This window comes from Aedes aegypti, chromosome 1 (genome assembly GCF_002204515.2).
Source record: "Aedes aegypti strain LVP_AGWG chromosome 1, AaegL5.0 Primary Assembly, whole genome shotgun sequence".
NCBI lineage: Eukaryota > Metazoa > Arthropoda > Insecta > Diptera > Culicidae > Aedes > Aedes aegypti.
Window position 1 is genome coordinate 73354824 of NC_035107.1, and position 18993 is coordinate 73373816.

Below are 18993 nucleotides of genomic sequence, written 5' to 3' on the forward strand. Positions count from 1 at the left end.
TCACGCTAAATTTCAACATTTTTGACCCCTCCCCCACCTATGTTACGTTTTTTGTATGAGTCCTCCGAAATTTTTCCAATACTAAATACACGCACATGTGACACATTCGTAGACCTCCTCATCCCCCAAATAACGGACGTCATTTTTGAATGGTACCCAATAAGAATCAAGTAAATGGGATGAGAAAAGTGTGGGGGGCAAATAGCCGTAGCGTTTAACGCGCACCTATTTATCAAGACCAAGCTGAGTGTCATGAGTTCGAATCGAATCCCACCGGTCAAGTATCTGTTCGCGAAGGACATTTTCTGAAACTTGCAGGGCATTTGTGATTTCCACATGAAATACACATGCAAAAATGGTCAATTGGCTATGATAGCTTTCAGTGAACAATTGTCGAAGTACTCATTAGAACACCTAGCTAAAAAGCAGGCCCAGTTGGGATGTAGCGCCAGAAAGAAGAAACGTGCAGCGCGTCGTCCCCTCAGGGGGGGGGAGGCACGTGAAATTTTGGCCGAATACTCCAATAGATTTACCTACTTGATAAATACTTGCCTGAATTCAAAACTTTTTGATGAAACTTGCTTCTTCACATCCATTTCTTAGTCAGTCGATAGACCAGGACGTTACGACTCTCGTCGGGATGGAAAAGTCACGAGACAACGACCACAGTCGATAAACACCGACTCTCGGAATACAGCGAGAGTTCACTGTGTTTATTCCACGACTGGCGTGAGGGGAGAATAGTCGTCTCACTTAGAGTGAGCGATTCCGACAGTCGAATGCAGTGAGAATGGTCACTAGGAATGAACTCGAGTGAACTCTCGCTGTATTCCGAGAGTCGGTGTTTATCGACTGTGGTCGTTGTCTCGTGACTTTTCCATCCCGACGAGAGTCGTAACGTCCTGATCTATCGACTGACTAAGAAATGGATGTGGAAAAGCAATTTTCATCAAAAAATTTTGAATTCAGGCATGTGCATTATCAAGTAGGTAAATCTATTGGAGTATTCGCCCAAAATTTCACGTGGCCTCTCACTGAGGGGACGACGCGCTGCACATTTCTTCTTTCTGGCTCAACGTCCCAACTGGGACAGAGCATGCTTCTCAGCTTGGTGTTCTAATGAGCACTTCGACAATTGTTCACTGAAAGCTTTCATAGCCAATTGACCTTTTTTGCATGTGTATATCATGTGGAAATCACAAATGCCCTGGAAATTTGAGAAAATTTCCTTCACGAACAGATTCTTGGCCGGTGGGATTCGATTCGAACTCATGACACTCAGCTTGGTCTTGATAAATAGGTGCGCGTTAAACGCTACGGCTATTTGCCCCCATACTTTTCTCATCCCATTTACTTGACTCTTATGGGATTCTTATTAGGTATCATTCAAAAATGACGTCCATCATTTGGAGGATGGAGAGGTCTACGAATGTGTCACATGTGTATGTATTTAGTATTGGAAAAATTTCGGAGGACTCATACAAAAAACGTGACATAGGGGGAGGGGGTCAAAAATGTTGAAATTAAGCGTGACATAATTTGTGTACTATCCCTGTGAAGAAATTGGCTCTAAGGGCCGAATTCTTCACCTTCGCTTAAGCTCTAAATCCAGGTTTAACACTCGGGCTCAGATTGGGTACCACTTCTAGTACTGCATTTGATCCCTCGGTAGTACAAAAGGTACCTACCCAGGTTTGACAGATCGCAGTACACTTTTCACGGCATTCTAGATTACCTTATGAGCCATACAATTTTGGGCAACTACAAGGGACATGGAGGTCTTTAATTTGTCTTTGTCTAAACCACCTTTACCCATATGTTTAAACTAAGGTTTTGAAGAAACCGCTTATAAGCCTTCCTTAGCCGAGTGGTAGAGCCCGCGGCTACAAAGCAAAGCCATGCTGAAGGTGTCTGGGTTCGATTCCCGGTCGGTCCAGGATCTTTTCGTAATGAGAATTTTCTTGACCTCCCTGGGCATAGAGTATAATCCTACCTTCCACACGATATACGAATGCGAAAATGGCAACTTTGGCAAAGAAAGCTCTTAGTTAATAACTGTGGAAGTGCTCATAAGGCTCTGTCCCAATGAGGACGTAATGTCAAAAAGAATATGAAGTAGACTATCAATGGTTTCTGATTACCGTAAAATGGGGTGTTAAGGAATGAAAAAAAAATTCCACTTAAAATTCGAGAAACTTCTAGTATGCCAATAATTGAACAAAATACAGTCCTACCATTCTCCCAACGTGTATATCAAAAGCCAATTACAATGAAGACGATCCTATGGCAGATTTCTGAGATAATCATAAAAATGTGTGATTTTTGACGAAAATGCAAAATGGTGTGTTAAGGAATTTGAAGTTTTGTACATAAAACTATATTTTGCCAACAGCAAACAAATATTATTTTGGTCAACATCGTTGATGTGTCCCTTCAACTCCAAAGGTCTTGTTAAATCTAAAGATGATATTACTTCAATATAATTCAAGTTGGAGCTCCTGAAAACGCTAATCATTTTATTTTAACTGCTAAATCTCTCATACCTATTGATTCTATTTTCAAGAAAGCTAACAGTGCATCGCACAATTGTCTTGAAAAGATTTTTATACTTATATGCAGTATTCGTATTCTAGAACAGTGCAGAGCAATCTTCTCATGACTTGTCAAAAGATGGATAATTTCAACAAGCTTTAAGTGTGAATAGGGTAAGTGTCCAATTTGCCTTTTAAATAAAGCACCACATCAAATAACGGATTTGCATGTAACACCCAGTGGCATGATCGGGAAAAATCCTAACGAAATGTTTCCAATACAGAGCGGAATCGCTCACACTATACCGCACACTATATATTTTCCAAAAAAAAGCTCGGAAATAACCTTATACTATAATTGTTTATCTAGGACCTAGGTTATACTTAAAAAAATTTGATGGAATATCGACCGTCTAGACTGATTTTGAGATTTAGTGGCGTAATTTAGGTCAAACCTGTTTAGATGTGCTTGAGTGAAAGCTGTGTAAGTTTGTGCTCCGTTAAAATTAAAATTATGTGAGTTATGTTATTATGTCCTAAGTTTATTTGTAATTGCAGTGTAATGTTGTTAGCCGTTCAATCAATGTTTGTCCAAACCCACTTGACTTAAAAACAAATCAATGATGTAAGTAGTATTAATTAATGTTTCGGACTTGACCAGACAAATAGTATATATTTTTGTAAATTGTAGTTTGCCCTAAAGATGAGCAAATAAATGCTCGAAACGTCGGCTTTAATCAAAACGATTGTTTATTAATGTAACCCGTGGACCGAAATTACGCCAATAAATCTCAAAACTTAAAAGAATTAATAGCATAGAAACAATTTCAAATAAGTTAATCATTCCTATATGCAAACTTTTCTCCAATGTGATGGAACAACTTATGAAAATATCATCATAAAAAAATCATATTCACATTAATCAATTTTTATTTAGATTTTCCTGCCAAATTTTGAAATAAGTCATTTTTTGAGATATTTAGTGACTTACTATATAGATCCCTTAACTTTACATTGTAGTTCAACTTGACGGAACAACTCAAAACTATATTCAAATATATTACGGCATAAATTTAATGAGTTTAGTTACTTAGAAAAGTTAGAATAGATAATTCCTTAACACCCCACTTATTTTCAAAACGAGACTTTTTTCACAAAAGTTTCTGAAAATTGAAACCCAGACATAATTTTATGAAGTTTTTGTCCGTACTATGATCTCAATTAAATTTCCTTATCTTCTACCTTACTGGCGAATTTTTCTCAGATATATTTCATGGTTTTGTAGATAAATGTATTTAGCCCATAAAATTTGAACAAAAATGTTTTGAAAGGTTTTCAAATTCTAGAAACCACAATACTTCATATTAATAGACAGCTCCTATTACATAATGCAGTTCACAATCCTCTGAACAAATCGAGCATTTCAGATGACTTATATATCGATTTTCAAGGTTTCTGTGATTTGTCGAACTTGATTGAGAAGTTCAATCCCTTAAAACCCCACGAGTCCTTAACACCCCATTTTACGGTATTCATTGTATATTCTGCATCAAGCTATACATTTTTATTTTTGTTTGAGCAGAAAATTCCTGAATAATTTCATAATTTGGAAATACAAATAAATTACATAAGGTACCGTGGGGCAAGTGGGTAATGGATTTCGCATAGTTGGGATTATTCAAATTCTAGAGACCTTAAATTAAAACAAATGAGGACGTATATATTTTTTAGCTTGACTCCCACCAAATATAAGCAGTATGCTAAAATTGATTTTTATATAAAATTGAAGAAAAGAGTACAGAAAAAGTTTTTGGAAAACGTCTCCTTACTTTTCACTTGCCCCATAAGTGGGGTAAGTGAAAAGTTTATCGTTTTGAACAATAAATTCAAAAACTAACAGTTATATTCACGATTTCTATTACCTTTCACATTTTAAGGCGTCCCAATGAACATAAGTAACATGTAAACAAAGAATTACTTGTTACTTGAATTTTCTTCTGTTCAGTTATGTTTGTTGAAATAAATCGACAACATTATAACTGCAACATTTCCAATGTTGATTCTTACATCATGGGACAGAAATTGCATTTCTGCTTTGTAGAATTTCCACCGCTCGTTATTTGTTTTTTTAGAAAATCGGATATGACGTCGGATAACTCTTCGAGAGAAATCAAACGGGATCCATCAATAATGTATTTAGAAACTTTTTTATGTGGATAAACCTACACAACATTTTTTATGTTTTGAATTAGCTTTACATAGACATTCCGTCTTCCTTTTAAGCGGCTGTCCGAAGTAAACATATTATTATTGTAATATTTGGCAACCTTTTTTTAGAGAAGTTCCATGATTTGGCCATGATAATAGCTTTTAACGCTTTGAGTATATTTTTTCTTGAATTATCTGCACGTTCTGTTGTTCTATGATAATTGCGAACCTTGTATACTTATAGCTACCTAAAGAGAAAACACAATGCAATCTCTTATGAGAAACTTTTCACTTGCCCCACGTGATTAGAAAATTGATGGTGTTTCAATTTAGTTATTTTTAGGTCTATGTCGAATTATTTCTTAAACTTTTTTTTATTGCGGTTTAAAACTGTCAGAGGGGACAACTTAAAAGTGGTACAGAAAATTATTTTCCGCAACTTTTTTCCGCTGAAAATATTAAAATAATATGCACGTCGCCAACTTGTTACGGAGTGATAGTTGGCAGGTTAACAATCTTTCGCTCTATTATGCAATTATGTCTGAAAAATCTCAGAAATCTCTTACCTATCGTAATGTTCTCAATAGCCTCAAAGGTTTACGCATGAGTTTAAAACATCAAATCACATAGTCAGTAAAATATACCAATTATTTTCACTTACCCCATTTACCCACTTGCCCCGCGGTACCTTATTTTATTTTACTAGAAATGGAAGGAAACGATGAAAAACGACTGTATAACGGCTCAATTTTATGAATACAGGCTAACCAACAGATGTAATAGTATTTGAATTATTTCGACAAAAATTCTCATTTCCGTAAGGGGTGTTGTAAAGTTTTTTTGATGATCTTTTTTTTATATACTAAAAGATTCTTCAAAATTTATGAAATGTTGACTGAGAATCAGAAATTCGGGCAAAATATTATTAGAAGACAAAAGTCTTATTTTGTACTGGTCATGTGTTATAAAAAACTCAATGGTAAGTTACTCATATTTTCAAATTCATGTTATTTCTAATAACTGTTTTGAAGGATAGTACAGTTAACTCTCCCTTACTCGATGTTCCGTATCTCGATATCGACTTAGAGAACCATAGTAAGAAATGGTTTTCATGGCTAACTCGATGGTCCCTTGGATCGCAGTTGCACTGGTTTTGTATTCTGTAACTCGATACCTCCCTAACTCGATGGTCCCTTCAATATCGAGTTAGGGAGAGTTGACTGTAGTATTGATGAACCTCAATTCAACAGTGTATAACACATTATTATAAAATTAATTTAATCAGTTTCCAAATTAAGGAGTGCTCATCTTGCCCCGTCCTTCCCTACGTGTTTTTGAGAAATTTCTGGATAATTTTACCATGAAATTAACATGAAGTTAATTTTTGTTATGTTAAATAATTTATCAAAATTTAGGAGAAATCTTGATGGATATGCTAAAGAAATTCGGAAAAAGAATTGATTTTTTTATGTGAAATTTCTTTTTTCATAGTTGAGTTTCTTCATAAATAAATTCCCGCTTAGAGAAATTCCTCGAATATCTTGGAGCAAAACGGTCAATAAAACACTTGATGAATTTATAGAGAAATTATTTTATAAATACTATGGACCGATGCACGAGTTCACTAATTTGACGTTTGTGCGATGCCGGATTCACTGATTTCCATAGTCACATAAATAACACGGCAACGCTCAAACGTCAAATAATGAACTCGTGCATAGGTCCATGGAGAAATTCATCAAACAATTGTTTGGACAATTTCTGCATAAAAAACACTCTTGAGGTATCCTTATATAAATTACTGGTTGAATTTTAGAAGAATTTTAGCGGGAATGGGTTGTCTGGTCATATTCGCATAATAGTCCCATGTACATAAAAAATATCATAGAACATGTGACTGTTATGCGAATATGTCGGGCCTATTTGGGTCCCTCAAATCTTATTTTTTTTAAATTGTTTTTATTTTTGGATTTTTTTTTTTGCATTCCTCCATACAAACATTTTTAGGGTACGTTTTAGTAATTTTTCGTGCATGGATAATAGCACTACGCGTTACTATGTTTTGAGAAACGAATCCATTGTTACGAAGTATCACAAGATAAATAAACGTTAGAAGAAATACCATGAGTACACCTGTATCCGCTCGTGCCCCTATTTTCGCTCACTAGTGTAGAAATTGATTTTTCGTGTCAAAACCCACCATTTTTCGCACGGATATATTCTAGCAATACTAACAACTTTCAAATGAAGTTGTCTGACATTATTTTCATTTGATAAAATAATTCTTTATATTGAAAACACGGTTATTGGGTCACTAGGTATTTTTTCGGGGGCCCAGATAGCCGTAGCGGTAAACGCGCAGCTATTCAGCGTGACCATGCTGAGGGTCGTGGGTTCAAATCCCGCTGGTCGAGGATCTTTTCGTAAAGGAAATTTTCTCGATTCCCAGGGCATAGAGTATCTTCGTACCTGCCATACGATATACGCATGCAAAAAAGGTCAATCGGCAAAGAAAGCTCTCAGTTAATAACTGTGGAAGTGCTCATAAGAACACTAATCTGAGAAGCAGGCTTTGTCCCAGTTGGGACGTAACGCCAGAAAGAAGAAGAAGAAGGTATTTTTGTGTCTCCAATAACTGCTCATGCAAAAAATTGAACAAATTTTTCAAGAAATTCCGTTTTTAGTATACTGCCTTCTTTATTGCAGTAGTAGCTATGGTTTGACCATAAAAATATCAGGATAAATAACGAAGTTTGCATTTTTCAGTAAGTTCGTCACGAAATCTGTTTACCGTGAGCGGAAATAGGAACACTTAGATGCTGAAACAAATGCAATTAAAAAATTTTATAAAAGTTTTTCAAATGATTTTTATTTTGCCGCTGATTACCTGATCGACATAAAAGTTATTTTATAATAAACATTTGAACACATAACTTCCCTTAATCGGAATCTGGTGTACTGGTGGCATATTAAAAGCTTCCTTTGGAAATATCGAAAAGAAAAAATATGAGAATTACTTCAGTAGAATATTCTTAAGCAACATAAGCAACAAGATTGCTGAGGAAGTTATAGAGGATTTCGTGAAAAAAAATGGCTTAGAAAATTGAAAACATTGCAATTAAATCTCGGGATAATATCCTGCGTCGGCATGGTCGGAGAAATTACTGTAGTATTGGCTTATATAAAACATTAAATTAACTTTCAAAGAAGCCATAACGTGTTACTTAAGAAAAACCCGAGAAATCGTTTGGAAAAACTGCAGGAGTGATCTTAGTATGGAATGTTGTAGAAATCACTAATTAATATTCAAGGTGGACGTCATGAGAAATCCCAGGTCGAATTAATATATTTAATTAATATATTAGATTGAATAATACATTTTATTGTTAGAATATTTCATTTCCGTGTTTCCAACCTTCTTCTCCTTCGCTATGTAAAGTATCGTTAGGAATTAAGATGTATTATTCTTGTATGGTCTATCGCTTCAAAGTTCACACACAGTTTACTCCACAGGTTAATAATGCTCGCCTTGCTTAGTTAGTTCTCCTTCTTAGATACTTCTCTACTTTCGAATGTGATTTTGCTGTCTATATGCTGTGTCGCCTATATTCCTTCATTTCGGCCTTGGGCTGCTGTGGCGGGGTTGGAGTTGCACCGTGTTGTGACTGATGGCGGGAAGGTTTGATGGAGTCACCCATTGAGGGTCCTACCATTACGGAGGAGGACTTTGGCGTTCGTCCCTTAGGCTCCTACTTCTTCTCCGGCTGATCGTTCGGTAGAAGGGACGCAGCCGACAGGATCGCTTCCAGCTTGTTTGGCCATCCGGTCCATGGTGGTTTTGGACAGGATTTCGTCCATCGTTACACGTTCTTTCTGGCACCCTTTAGCTTCACCTTAAGGTTCTGGATCTCCGAGCTGACCTTGCATTACTTCTTGCGCATCTTGACGTCCGCTGGGCGGATTAGCATTCAAATCTGCTCAGTGCTCAGCTCCGCGAGCAGCTCACGGAATTCCGCCTTGATCGATGTGGCCATGTTGAGGTACAGCTGCTCGTTGATCAATATCAGCACGTCTCCGGCGGCGTACAGAAGCATGTCGTGAGTCAGCGGCCTCCGGGCCCAGTACGTTTGGTCCCGTCGGTACACGTTCTTGAGCTGGTCCTTCATCGGGTTGACGGTGGCAGTGCACATGTCGCACAGGGTGTTCAGCGAGACGTTTGTAGACCTGCTTGCCCTGGTCCTGGAACTGGAGCACGGCGTGGGCCGACTGCGTATCGAACACATTCTTCAGCAGTATCCGGAACTGGTTGAACAGATTCACCGAATCGTTCCGGCAGTCGTGTATCACCTTGATCACCTTCTCCGACTAGAGCACCTCCTTGATGCCACCGTGCGGCACCATGTCCGGGCAGGACGCCACGTCGTAGATGAACGCCTCGCCCCGGGTCATACCCAGCTGGATCATGGTGATTTGTCCCCGCACGCCCAGATTGATTCCCTGGATAATCACTGGAGGATTTTATAGAGCAATTTCTGGGGTAAATGCTTAAAGCAAACCATACGGAAATGCCTGGAGTGATAACTGAACCTTTCAAAATCTTTTGAAGAAACGGTGCTATAGTCTCTGGAAAAATTTTAACAGCAATCTGTAGTAACAGAAGAAGCTCAAGCATTTCCTGGAACAAATTCTGAAGAAATTCCACAACGCATCTCTTGAAGTACCACTGAATTGTTGGGAGACTTGCTGGAGGAAGCACTAGTTGATTTGAGGTGGCCTTTTAGCGTCGGTTCCATAATGTGTGCATACAATTTTGATTTTGTTCCTATAAAGTATTAGAAAAGTAATAATGTGATCAAAAGTAGCCAAGAAAAGCGCTTACCACAAGTCCACAAATCAAGTCCGTGAGAAAGTTTAGTTGAATAACACTCAGATCGATTCTCGATTATATACAGAAACATAAACAGCATAACATGCGATTAGGGCGAATTAGGTATAATCTTCACCGACAACAAAACATTAATTCGTAGTTATTTGAAACTGTTTTCGAAAACATGTTGCAATTAGATTTGATTCGATAGGTATTAAATTATACATCGATCAATCTCTGCAAAAGATGAATGGTTTACAAGATACTAGACTTAAACCCTCAATGTTTACAAATAGGGTTCCGCCCTAATCGCAAGTAATGCAGCTTATTATGATTGACGTTTCTTCTGATGAACACATCTAAACGTGAGGTTCACTTCGTCGCTCGAATGGAAATGAACTTCTCACCTCATTCGAGTCGACTTTCGGAATCGCAACAAGAAGTTCATTCGAGAGCGAAGTGACCATTCTCGATTCCTCTCACTCCACTCGAGGAATAACCACGCACTTGAGTTCATTCATAGTGACCATTCTCACTGCATTCGAGTGTCGGAATCGCTCACTCAAAGTGAGACGACTATTCTCCCCTCACGCCACTCGAGGAATAAACACAATTGTGAATCGCACACTCTTTCAGATGGACTATCGAAATACATCCACAGGTTTTATTCAATTTTTGTTTCACGCGCATTGAATGAATTTTTATCACGACAACAGTAGGAAGGTTACTCTACTATTATATATTTGTTCTACTAAATATGAATGGTTCGTCACTGAAAGTGTCGACATAATCTACTGATCATGTTTTATGTAACACCCCTTTTCTTCCACCTATTTTTTGTTATTAAAAAACAAACCTTTGTATAGTTCGACACTAAAAGTGTCGACTTACTATAGGTTCACGTTGCCTTCGAAGACTGATGGATGATTTTTTACTGAGGTTGCATGAATCGCATCACTTACCAAGGTGAATCCTGATCATGTAGCTTATAATCCTCCCCACTAACATACTCCTTCCCGTGACACCCATGGAGATGCAGAGGTGATCTCGGTCTCTAGTAACAATGGATGTCACACCCATTATCCTTCTTTTCCCCGATGACCGTAAGGACGTGGCCGGCGCCGTTATTGACTTCATAATGTTTGGAGTTCTCGAAAGTGTACATTGAAGATGGAAAGCTACTCCCAAGCTACATCTGTTGGTTCCTTGTGCAACTTCGATTATTCTAGTCAATCACGGAGTAGCAACTACGAATAGTACGGTCGTCAATGCTTATGCTTGCTTATGCTTATACCATTTAATTCCACTAGAGTTTGTATCCTTTGACAGATACGCGTATTTCGACCTCAACTGTAAGGCCGTCTTCACACACGACACTGAAGACGGCCTTACAGTTGAGGTCAAAATACGCGTATCTGTCAAAGGATACAAACTCTAGTGGAATTAAATGGTATTGTACTAAATTCGGTTTTTTCGGCTACTTATTCAAAACTGATCAAGTTTCGAAGAAAAACTGGGAGAAATTGTGTAAGATAGATTAGCAAAGCCTCGCCCATGATCTCATGAGCAGTGTTAAGAAAAATGTACGAGCATTCAGCTTGTGGGTGGAAATTCAAAAAATATTTTTTTCCAAAACATAGCAAATATGGTAGTTATTTGATCATTTTTGTGTGTCATTTTTTCTGAGTCCAGTCTTAAGTTGAACACCTGGAAAGTTTGTGGAAGAATCAGAAGGGCGATATTTTTCGTGACTTTTCTAGGAGAATTATTGAAGGAACTTTTTCTACCTGTATAAGACGAAGTATTAATATTTTCCTGTCATGTCTACCTATCTCCTTATGACTCTGGTACCTTTTACTTGATCGTACCTACGTGATTTCTGAGCTATAAATACTGGCTGCCGTAAGCGCAGAAGAGGAGACTTCCCGGACTGTGGACTGATTAACATATTATTTTATTCTTTATTTGCAGGATATAAAAGTGGCGACGAGGATCATGGAAACGTGTGTTGGCGATTATCGTTTTTCTTTGAGGTGGCGAGTTTGCCAATTTTATTTATTTGAGTATAGTGAAATCGCCAATTTGAGTTGAACTAAATTGTTTTTTAGAGCTGACGAAATTGTCGCACATTGTGAACATAGTTGTTCTTTTGTGAAGCGAGATATTATATCGAGATGAACGAAATTGTTCTTTAGTGTTGACGAAGTTGTCATATGTAATGTTGAGCAATATGAATCCAATGTTTGTTTGTCATGAAATAAGTACTATGAACATACAATTGTGAAATTTTTTAGGTGTATTTCCGATTCTTCGTTGTATGAGTTGTTATACCGTGAAGGTGGCATTCTAAAGGGGAAAGGACTGTCATGTCTACCTATCTCCTTATGACTCTGGTACCTTTTACTTGATCGTACCTACGTGATTTCTGAGCTATAAATACTGGCTGCCGTAAGCGCAGAAGAGGAGACTTCCCGGACTGTGGACTGATTAACATATTATTTTATTCTTTATTTGCAGGATATAAAATTTCCGTAGTGAAAAATGATATTTATAAATATCACTGGTGTGCAGCGATATGAGACAAACAAACCACAAACAAATAAAATTTATGCAAACTACGCAAATTGAGAAAAGCGTGATTATTACTCTAGAAAACCGTTTTTTTTTTCAAGATAATTGACAAAAGTCCGTCCGCAAAAAGAAAACAAACTCGTAGAAACGCGATTCATATTGACCCCAGACAACAGACAAAAGATTGATAATAGAGTCACGTTTTTCGTTCGTTTCGTTTATTGACTTAGATCTATCGAAATATTATCCTAAAATTGCACACCAACCAAACACTCCCACTGAAGCAGTACAAAAGCAACAGCGTCAGCAGTACGTTATCTATCCTACAGTATATGTATGCTACATTAGTTAAACTAGCTGTCGCTACCACTAACAATCCACTCAGCAAACAGAGCGATCCCTTCACCAGACTCCACTGGCGGGCGTTGAACTTCCGTTTGATGACTAGATCCTGATAGGAACAAGCGATTGCGTGGCCTACGCCTATCAGAATACATCCGGACACCGTCCAGAAGCTGGACTTGGTCGAGTATACGCAGAAATAACCAAAAGCTTTGAAGAGAATGCTGAATATGAGTAGCTTATCTTGCTGTTTGCGAAGCTTGATGTCGCACCAGAGCAGCAACAGCGAAAACGTCGCCCACGAAGATGAGATAATGACGAGCGATAATAGTAGCATTTGCCGCGGCTTTCCCCGAGAGTAGTAATGGTGGGACATAAATCTCGGCAACACCGTCAGGAAAAGCACAAAGATGCACATATCAGTGGATTTAAGCAGCAAACAACTGTAGAACCTAATCTCCTTCACCGAGTAGCGCAATGACTTCACGATTCTTGCGTTAAAGTTTTGGCGCATTTGAATGCCGTGATACAGCTTGGCGATTGCTATAAGTATCTGGCTCAATGTGAGCCACTTTGTCTTATCAGCTGCCTTGACAGGTTGCACGTTCACGATGACCTCTCCAATCTCCGAGACGCTGTCCTCTTCCTCTTCAATGATAATTTCCAGTATCTCTACCCCATCGTGATTGTAGCATTTGCCTTCTCGGTTTAGCAGATCGTCATCGCAATCCCCCTCCAACAATACAGGAATTTCAAGTTCTTCATGTCGACTATAATTGGCTGGATTTTTCCAACTCATCATAGACATTTGTTCGGCTTCAGTGGTTGTTTGAACCGGAAAAGCGGCTTCAAAGCCGGTAAAGTTCTTTGCCACGTCGTTGTAGAACGATTCGTTACCCTTTTCTGTAATTTTAACAAACGAGTCCTGATCAAGCTTCAGAAAATTCTTCTCTTTCTCGATAAGGATGGCAATGGGAACGAGATTGAGTAGAACTCCTCCGAGTAGTGCAAGCAGTGCCCCGAAGATGTAGTCCTTCCACGGGCAATGGAAAATAACAAGCAGAAACATCGAGGTCATGGCTTGCCCGAATGAATGCAGGAATTTGATGACGAACATTTCCGTTTTGGCGTTGAAGATCTTTGCTAGGACTTTCCACATTTTGGAGAATACCAGGTGATAGCCGTAACCTGTGGAAAGCGAGAATGTTATTATTTGCGGTATAAACTGAACTAAACAAGAACTGGATCTAATCTGACCTCCTACTACACTGTAGAGTAGCACGATCGCCTGGTTGGTCCCTCGATCGTCACTATACATGGCGACCAGGCCGCTGGACGAGACTCCGACGCACAGAAGTCCGATACCCCCCAGCATCGAGCGGGTATTGTTGAGATTATGCCGGACGAACAGGGCCCGATGGATGAGGTTGAAGCCGTACAGCAATGCCGAAGGGCAGATCAACTGTAGTTCGACGTTGTCGATGAGGATCACACCGAAAAAGTAGATGGGCGAAAATATTATGACCTGTAAGTGAATGGTTTACAAGAAATATTAGTTTGACAGCGAGTTTATGGACTTCATGGCCGTGACGTCTATTGCTTAGGCATACAGGAAGTACTACGTACTACTTAGGCGTGGTACAAACGTTCAGAGGCAACCATACACGTGCTGGGGACAGCCTATAAAGTGATGGGCGATATGCAGAGGCACGCGTTTGGGTGGCTGCCAATCAACGGAAGAGTTATGCAGTTGAAGCAGGTCCGTCCCACTCGGGCTCAGTTTGGGTACCACTTCTAGTACTGCATTTGGTCCCTCGGTAGTGCAAAAGGTACCCAAGTTTGACAGATCGCAGTACACTTTTCACGGCATTCTAGATTACCTTATGAGCCATAAATTTTTGGGCAACTGCAAGAGACATGGAGGTCTTTAATTTGTCTTTGGTTGAAGATCAAAGACCAGTTTGTCGATTAAGAATGCAGCCTAGGCGGTCATGCTACAGCAAGATGATGGGATATGGCAATGTCTCACCCCTTACTACGTCTTTTAGTTTTGACATTCTTAGGCAGCGTCCATTTCTTACGTAACGCTAAATTTGGAAATTTTCGACCACCTCCCCCCCCCCCCGTCCGTAACGCTTTTTGTATGAAAAGTTTCAAAATTTTATATGAGCCGTAACGCTTGAGTCTACTCCCCCCCTACCCCTAGAGCGTTACGTAATTTGTGGACGCCCCCTTATCCCTGTTTATTTTTGGCCCTTCTGGCAGCACTGTTCATGTTTATACTTTCAAAGAAGACGACAACAACAAAGTTATATTTTTAGCCTTTAGTGCATTCGATACCACCATTGTATGTACATATAGTTCGTCCTTGCTTGTAATACCTAGTATCGCGGCGTTTATTCCGTTTTATTTCATCCTTCTGAGACCAGTACGTGTGTTCCCGCTTGTGCTCTGTGAGAACTCTGCTTGCCAGCAGGTTATTGGCCCAGAGCGAAGTCCGGAAGGTGAAAATAGTGAGAAAAGTGATCCCGCGTACCGGCTTGTTTTTCCCCCGTCGTGAGTGTGCCTCTTGTGTGTGTGAAAATGGCTGATTTAGGCAAACTTTCGTTTGCGCGGCTAAACAACACCAACTGGCAAAGTTGGAAATTCCGTTTGGAAATGTTGTTGATGCGGGAAGAACTATGGTATGTGCTTACCGAAGTTAGGCCCCAAGCACAATGTGAGCGGCAGCGCGGTACAACGGCATAACGACAAGCGCATCTTGATCTACACTTTACTTATCAATCCCATGTTTACTTAATTTTTTTCAACATTGACTTGACAAGAGTGTAGCTCAAGATGGGCTTGCCGTTATGCCGTTGTACCGCGCTGCCGCTCACATTGTGCATGGGGATTTAAGCCGCAGCCGGTGACTGCACGGTGGACGAAAGATGAACAAAAAGCCCGTGCAACTATCGGCTTGTGTGTGGAAGATAGCCAGTTTAGCCTGGTAAAAAGTGCCACAACCAAGATTATTATAATGACAGGTTTACCGATCTTAGTAGTCACTGGGTGCGCGGTGTGGTGAGCTGCGGGGAAATCGGAAGTGACAGTTGGCGAGTTGGCTAGCTGGCGGGTTTGTGTACTCAACCGTTTCTATGGGGTTGTTAGGGAATGTTTACTCCAACAAACATAAACACAGTGAAGTGAAAATTTTCTCCAGCATTTTGTAGCGAATCAAATTTTCGTCTTTAATGTAGTATCAAAGACAAATTAAAGACCTTCATGTCCCTTGCAAATGCCCAAAATTTTATGGCTCATAAGGTAATCTAGAATGCCGTGAAAAATGTACTGCGATGTGTCAAACTTGGGTACCTTTTGCACTACCGAGGGACCGAATGCAGTACTAGAAGTGGTACCAAAGACAAATTAAAGACCTCCATGTCCCTTGCAGTTGCCCAAAATTTTATGGCTCATAAGGTAATCTAGAATGCCGTGAAAAGTGTACTGCGATCTGTCAAACTTGGGTACCTTTTGCACTACCGAGGGACGAAATGCAGTACTAGAAGTGGTACCCAATCTGAGCCCGAGTGAGACGGACCTGGTGGTACCCAATCTGAGCCCGAGTGCGACGGACCTGGTAGTATTCCGGTGTTTTGTGTCGAAGAAACACAGATTACTTGAAAAATTGGTTTACAATAGACCATTTCCGTCAGACCTTACCCCCTATTTTTATATTTTTCTTCGAAAGACGATTAATTTTAATGATTATTGACGCTTTCAGATCTAATTTATATGCACTCCTGATTTTATTGTAAATTTTTGAAAATTCGAGAATTTACCAATTTTGAGTAGTGCGGCACAGTTGTTTCAACCCTGTGGGTAAACAAAGTGGAGATTTTCCCACAACTTTCAAAACCCCTGCGCTGAGTGTTTGTAGATATGACGAAATGTCAATGTCAAATCAAGCACACGAGACGACACGACAAAATGGAGAAATCTGTGGTCCGATGGGCAAGCTTCGTTGTAAATGAAGCCCATCCTTTACTATTGTACTTATAACAAAAACTTTTACCGGAAGACGACTGCTAATAGACCGTTTTAAGCTTAGCAAGTGATGGAATTCTCCTTGGAAGCATTTCTGCAACGCTGCGGAACGTTTTCTACAAGAGGGGCATATTGGCCGGTTTGTTTTGAAACGTCAAGAATTGGACCGTTTGCAGATAACGTCTTGTACTCGCTTTAGAAGCTACCTGGCAAGAGAAAGTTGCATGCAAAGCATGATTAACTAAGTAAATAACACTTTGACACCAAAAACTGTATAAGTAATGGATTTGCCACTGCGATAGAGCAGTTTTTCCTTAGGGGTGCCTATACCTGTTTACCCTACTGTTTGATATCTGCTGCTTATGTCGTCAAGCTGTTCCGGAACCATATGACCAATGGATTATACATACTTCCCCATTTTACCACTCTCGTAGGTCTCCCCGAAAAATCTGCAAACGGTCCAATTCTTGACGTTTCAAAACAAACCGGCCAATATGCCCCTCTTGTAGAAAACGTTCCGCAGCGTTGCAGAAATGCTTCCAAGGAGAATTCCATCACTTGCTAAGCTTAAAACGGTCTATTAGCAGTCGTCTTCCGGTAAAAGTTTTTGTTATAAGTACAATAGTAAAGGATGGGCTTCATTTACAACGAAGCTTGCCCATCGGACCTCAGATTTCTCTCAGATTTCTCCATTTTGTCGTGTCGTCTCGTGTGCTTGATTTGACATTGACATTTCGTCATATCTACAAACACTCAGCGCAGGGGGTTTGAAAGTTGTGGGAAAATCTCCACTTTGTTTACCCACAGGGTTGAAACAACTGTGCCGCACTACTCAAAATGTGGTAAATTCTCGAATTTTCAAAAATTTACAATAAAATCAGGAGTGCATATAAATTAGATCTGAAAGCGTCAATAATCATTAAAAATAATCGTCTTTCGAAGAAAAATATAAAAATAGGGGGTAAGGTCTGACGGAAATGGTCTATTGCATGTAATGCATGTAAATGTGGAAATTTCGAATAGTGCAGCGGGTGAGAGCCACCCACCACCGATGGTCTACGATGATAGAGAGGATGCACCACGGTGTCAACGTCTGACGATGATGGTTGTATTCATATAACTTTATATCGTAAGTTAAGTCATTCTACTATCAGTACATTACACAGTGAAGTAAATTCAGATACTTTGCCGTGAATACCGCACAGATGTGGGTTTAAAAGAAACATTCTATTCCTACTATGTCACGCCATGCATCTGATATTTAAACAACCAAAACAAGCTCGCCAGCTGTCACTTGGCATTTCAAAATGGCGGAATGGGAAATCTGACACATTGGACTACCTCCCTTTTAGATACCTTGGCCACAACCGTGAAAGAATTTTGGGATAAATTGCGCGCGTACCACGAAAAGTCGACGATGACTTCCCGAGTGTCTCTGCTGAAGAAACGGTGTTCGTTGAACTTGTGCGAGGGTGGTGATATGGAGAAACACCTCCTAGAAATTGAAGAACTGTACGATCGGTTGTCGACGACCGGTATAAACTTGGAAGAGCCACTTAGTATTGCCATGATTCTCCGAAGTTTTCCGGACTCCTATGGCGGGCTAGTGACAGCTTTGGAGGGTCGGCCGGATGCCGACTTAACCATGCAATTGATGAAGTCGAAGTTGCTCGACGAATTCGAGCGAAGAAAGGAGAAGAGTGGTGGTTCGCAAAGTGATGCAAGCGCGATGAAAAGTTCAACGAAGAACGGGAAGCAAAGTGGTACGGTACAGATCAGGAAGTGTTTCCACTGAGGAAAGTCGGGTCACTTTCAGCGAGATTGCCGAATACTTGCGAGGCAGAAGAAAGGTGACGAAGAACGGAAGAGGCCCGAAGAGAAGCAAAGTGCTAAGCAGGCGAAGAATATTATGTATCCGGTAGAAATCAAGACCAACATTTATTAAAATTATTGTTTTCTCGGGCCCCGTGCGTCGCAGCTAATAGGGTAACGGTCGTATTTTGGACCCCCTAAGGAAGTGATTTTAGTTTTTTGTTCCAATTAATAAATTGCACAGCGTAACCAAGTCAAAGAACATGCCAAAATGTAGCAAAAAGTTCTTCTACGAGATAAAAATGCCCATACAGTCATGTAGGATCCGAAAAACGTCGAAAATAATTGAATTTTGAAGCACTGGCTGTCATTATTTTGGACACACCAATACATTTTGGACCCTCAAAGTATATATTTTGGACCCCTGGCATTTTTTATCGTTTGGCGACAAAGTCCACGACACTGGTTGTATAATATGCTTGCCCATAGTCTAATCAATTGATTGACAATGGAAAACCGAAGAAATTCTACGCTTTCAGTTCATATATTTGAAAAAAGTTTTTGTTTACATTTGAAAAATTTCTGACGGCTTCGATTTCTGTGTGTAACGTGTTGTAACGGTTGCATGGATGAACC

General features: G+C 39.7%; 1 protein-coding gene and 1 long non-coding RNA gene across 2 annotated transcripts in view; both read right to left on the reverse strand.

Annotated features, from left to right (window-relative positions):
• Positions 1–8038: 8038 nt before the first annotated feature.
• Positions 8039–10688, reverse strand: LOC110675305. Its single transcript, XR_002499355.1, has 2 exons — positions 9619–10688; positions 8039–9561 (listed from the first exon to the last, which is right to left on the reverse strand). It is a non-coding gene; the product is annotated as an uncharacterized LOC110675305 (long non-coding RNA).
• Positions 10689–12373: 1685 nt separating this feature from the next.
• Positions 12374–18993, reverse strand: part of LOC5566746 — a 32647-nt gene continuing 26027 nt past the window's right edge. The window contains exons 2-3 of the mRNA XM_021839823.1: positions 13777–14044; positions 12374–13707 (exon numbers count right to left, since the gene is read on the reverse strand). Coding sequence (XP_021695515.1) covers positions 12410–13707; positions 13777–14044 — 1566 coding nt within the window. The 3' untranslated portion in view covers positions 12374–12409. The remainder of the gene's footprint in view (positions 13708–13776; positions 14045–18993) is intronic.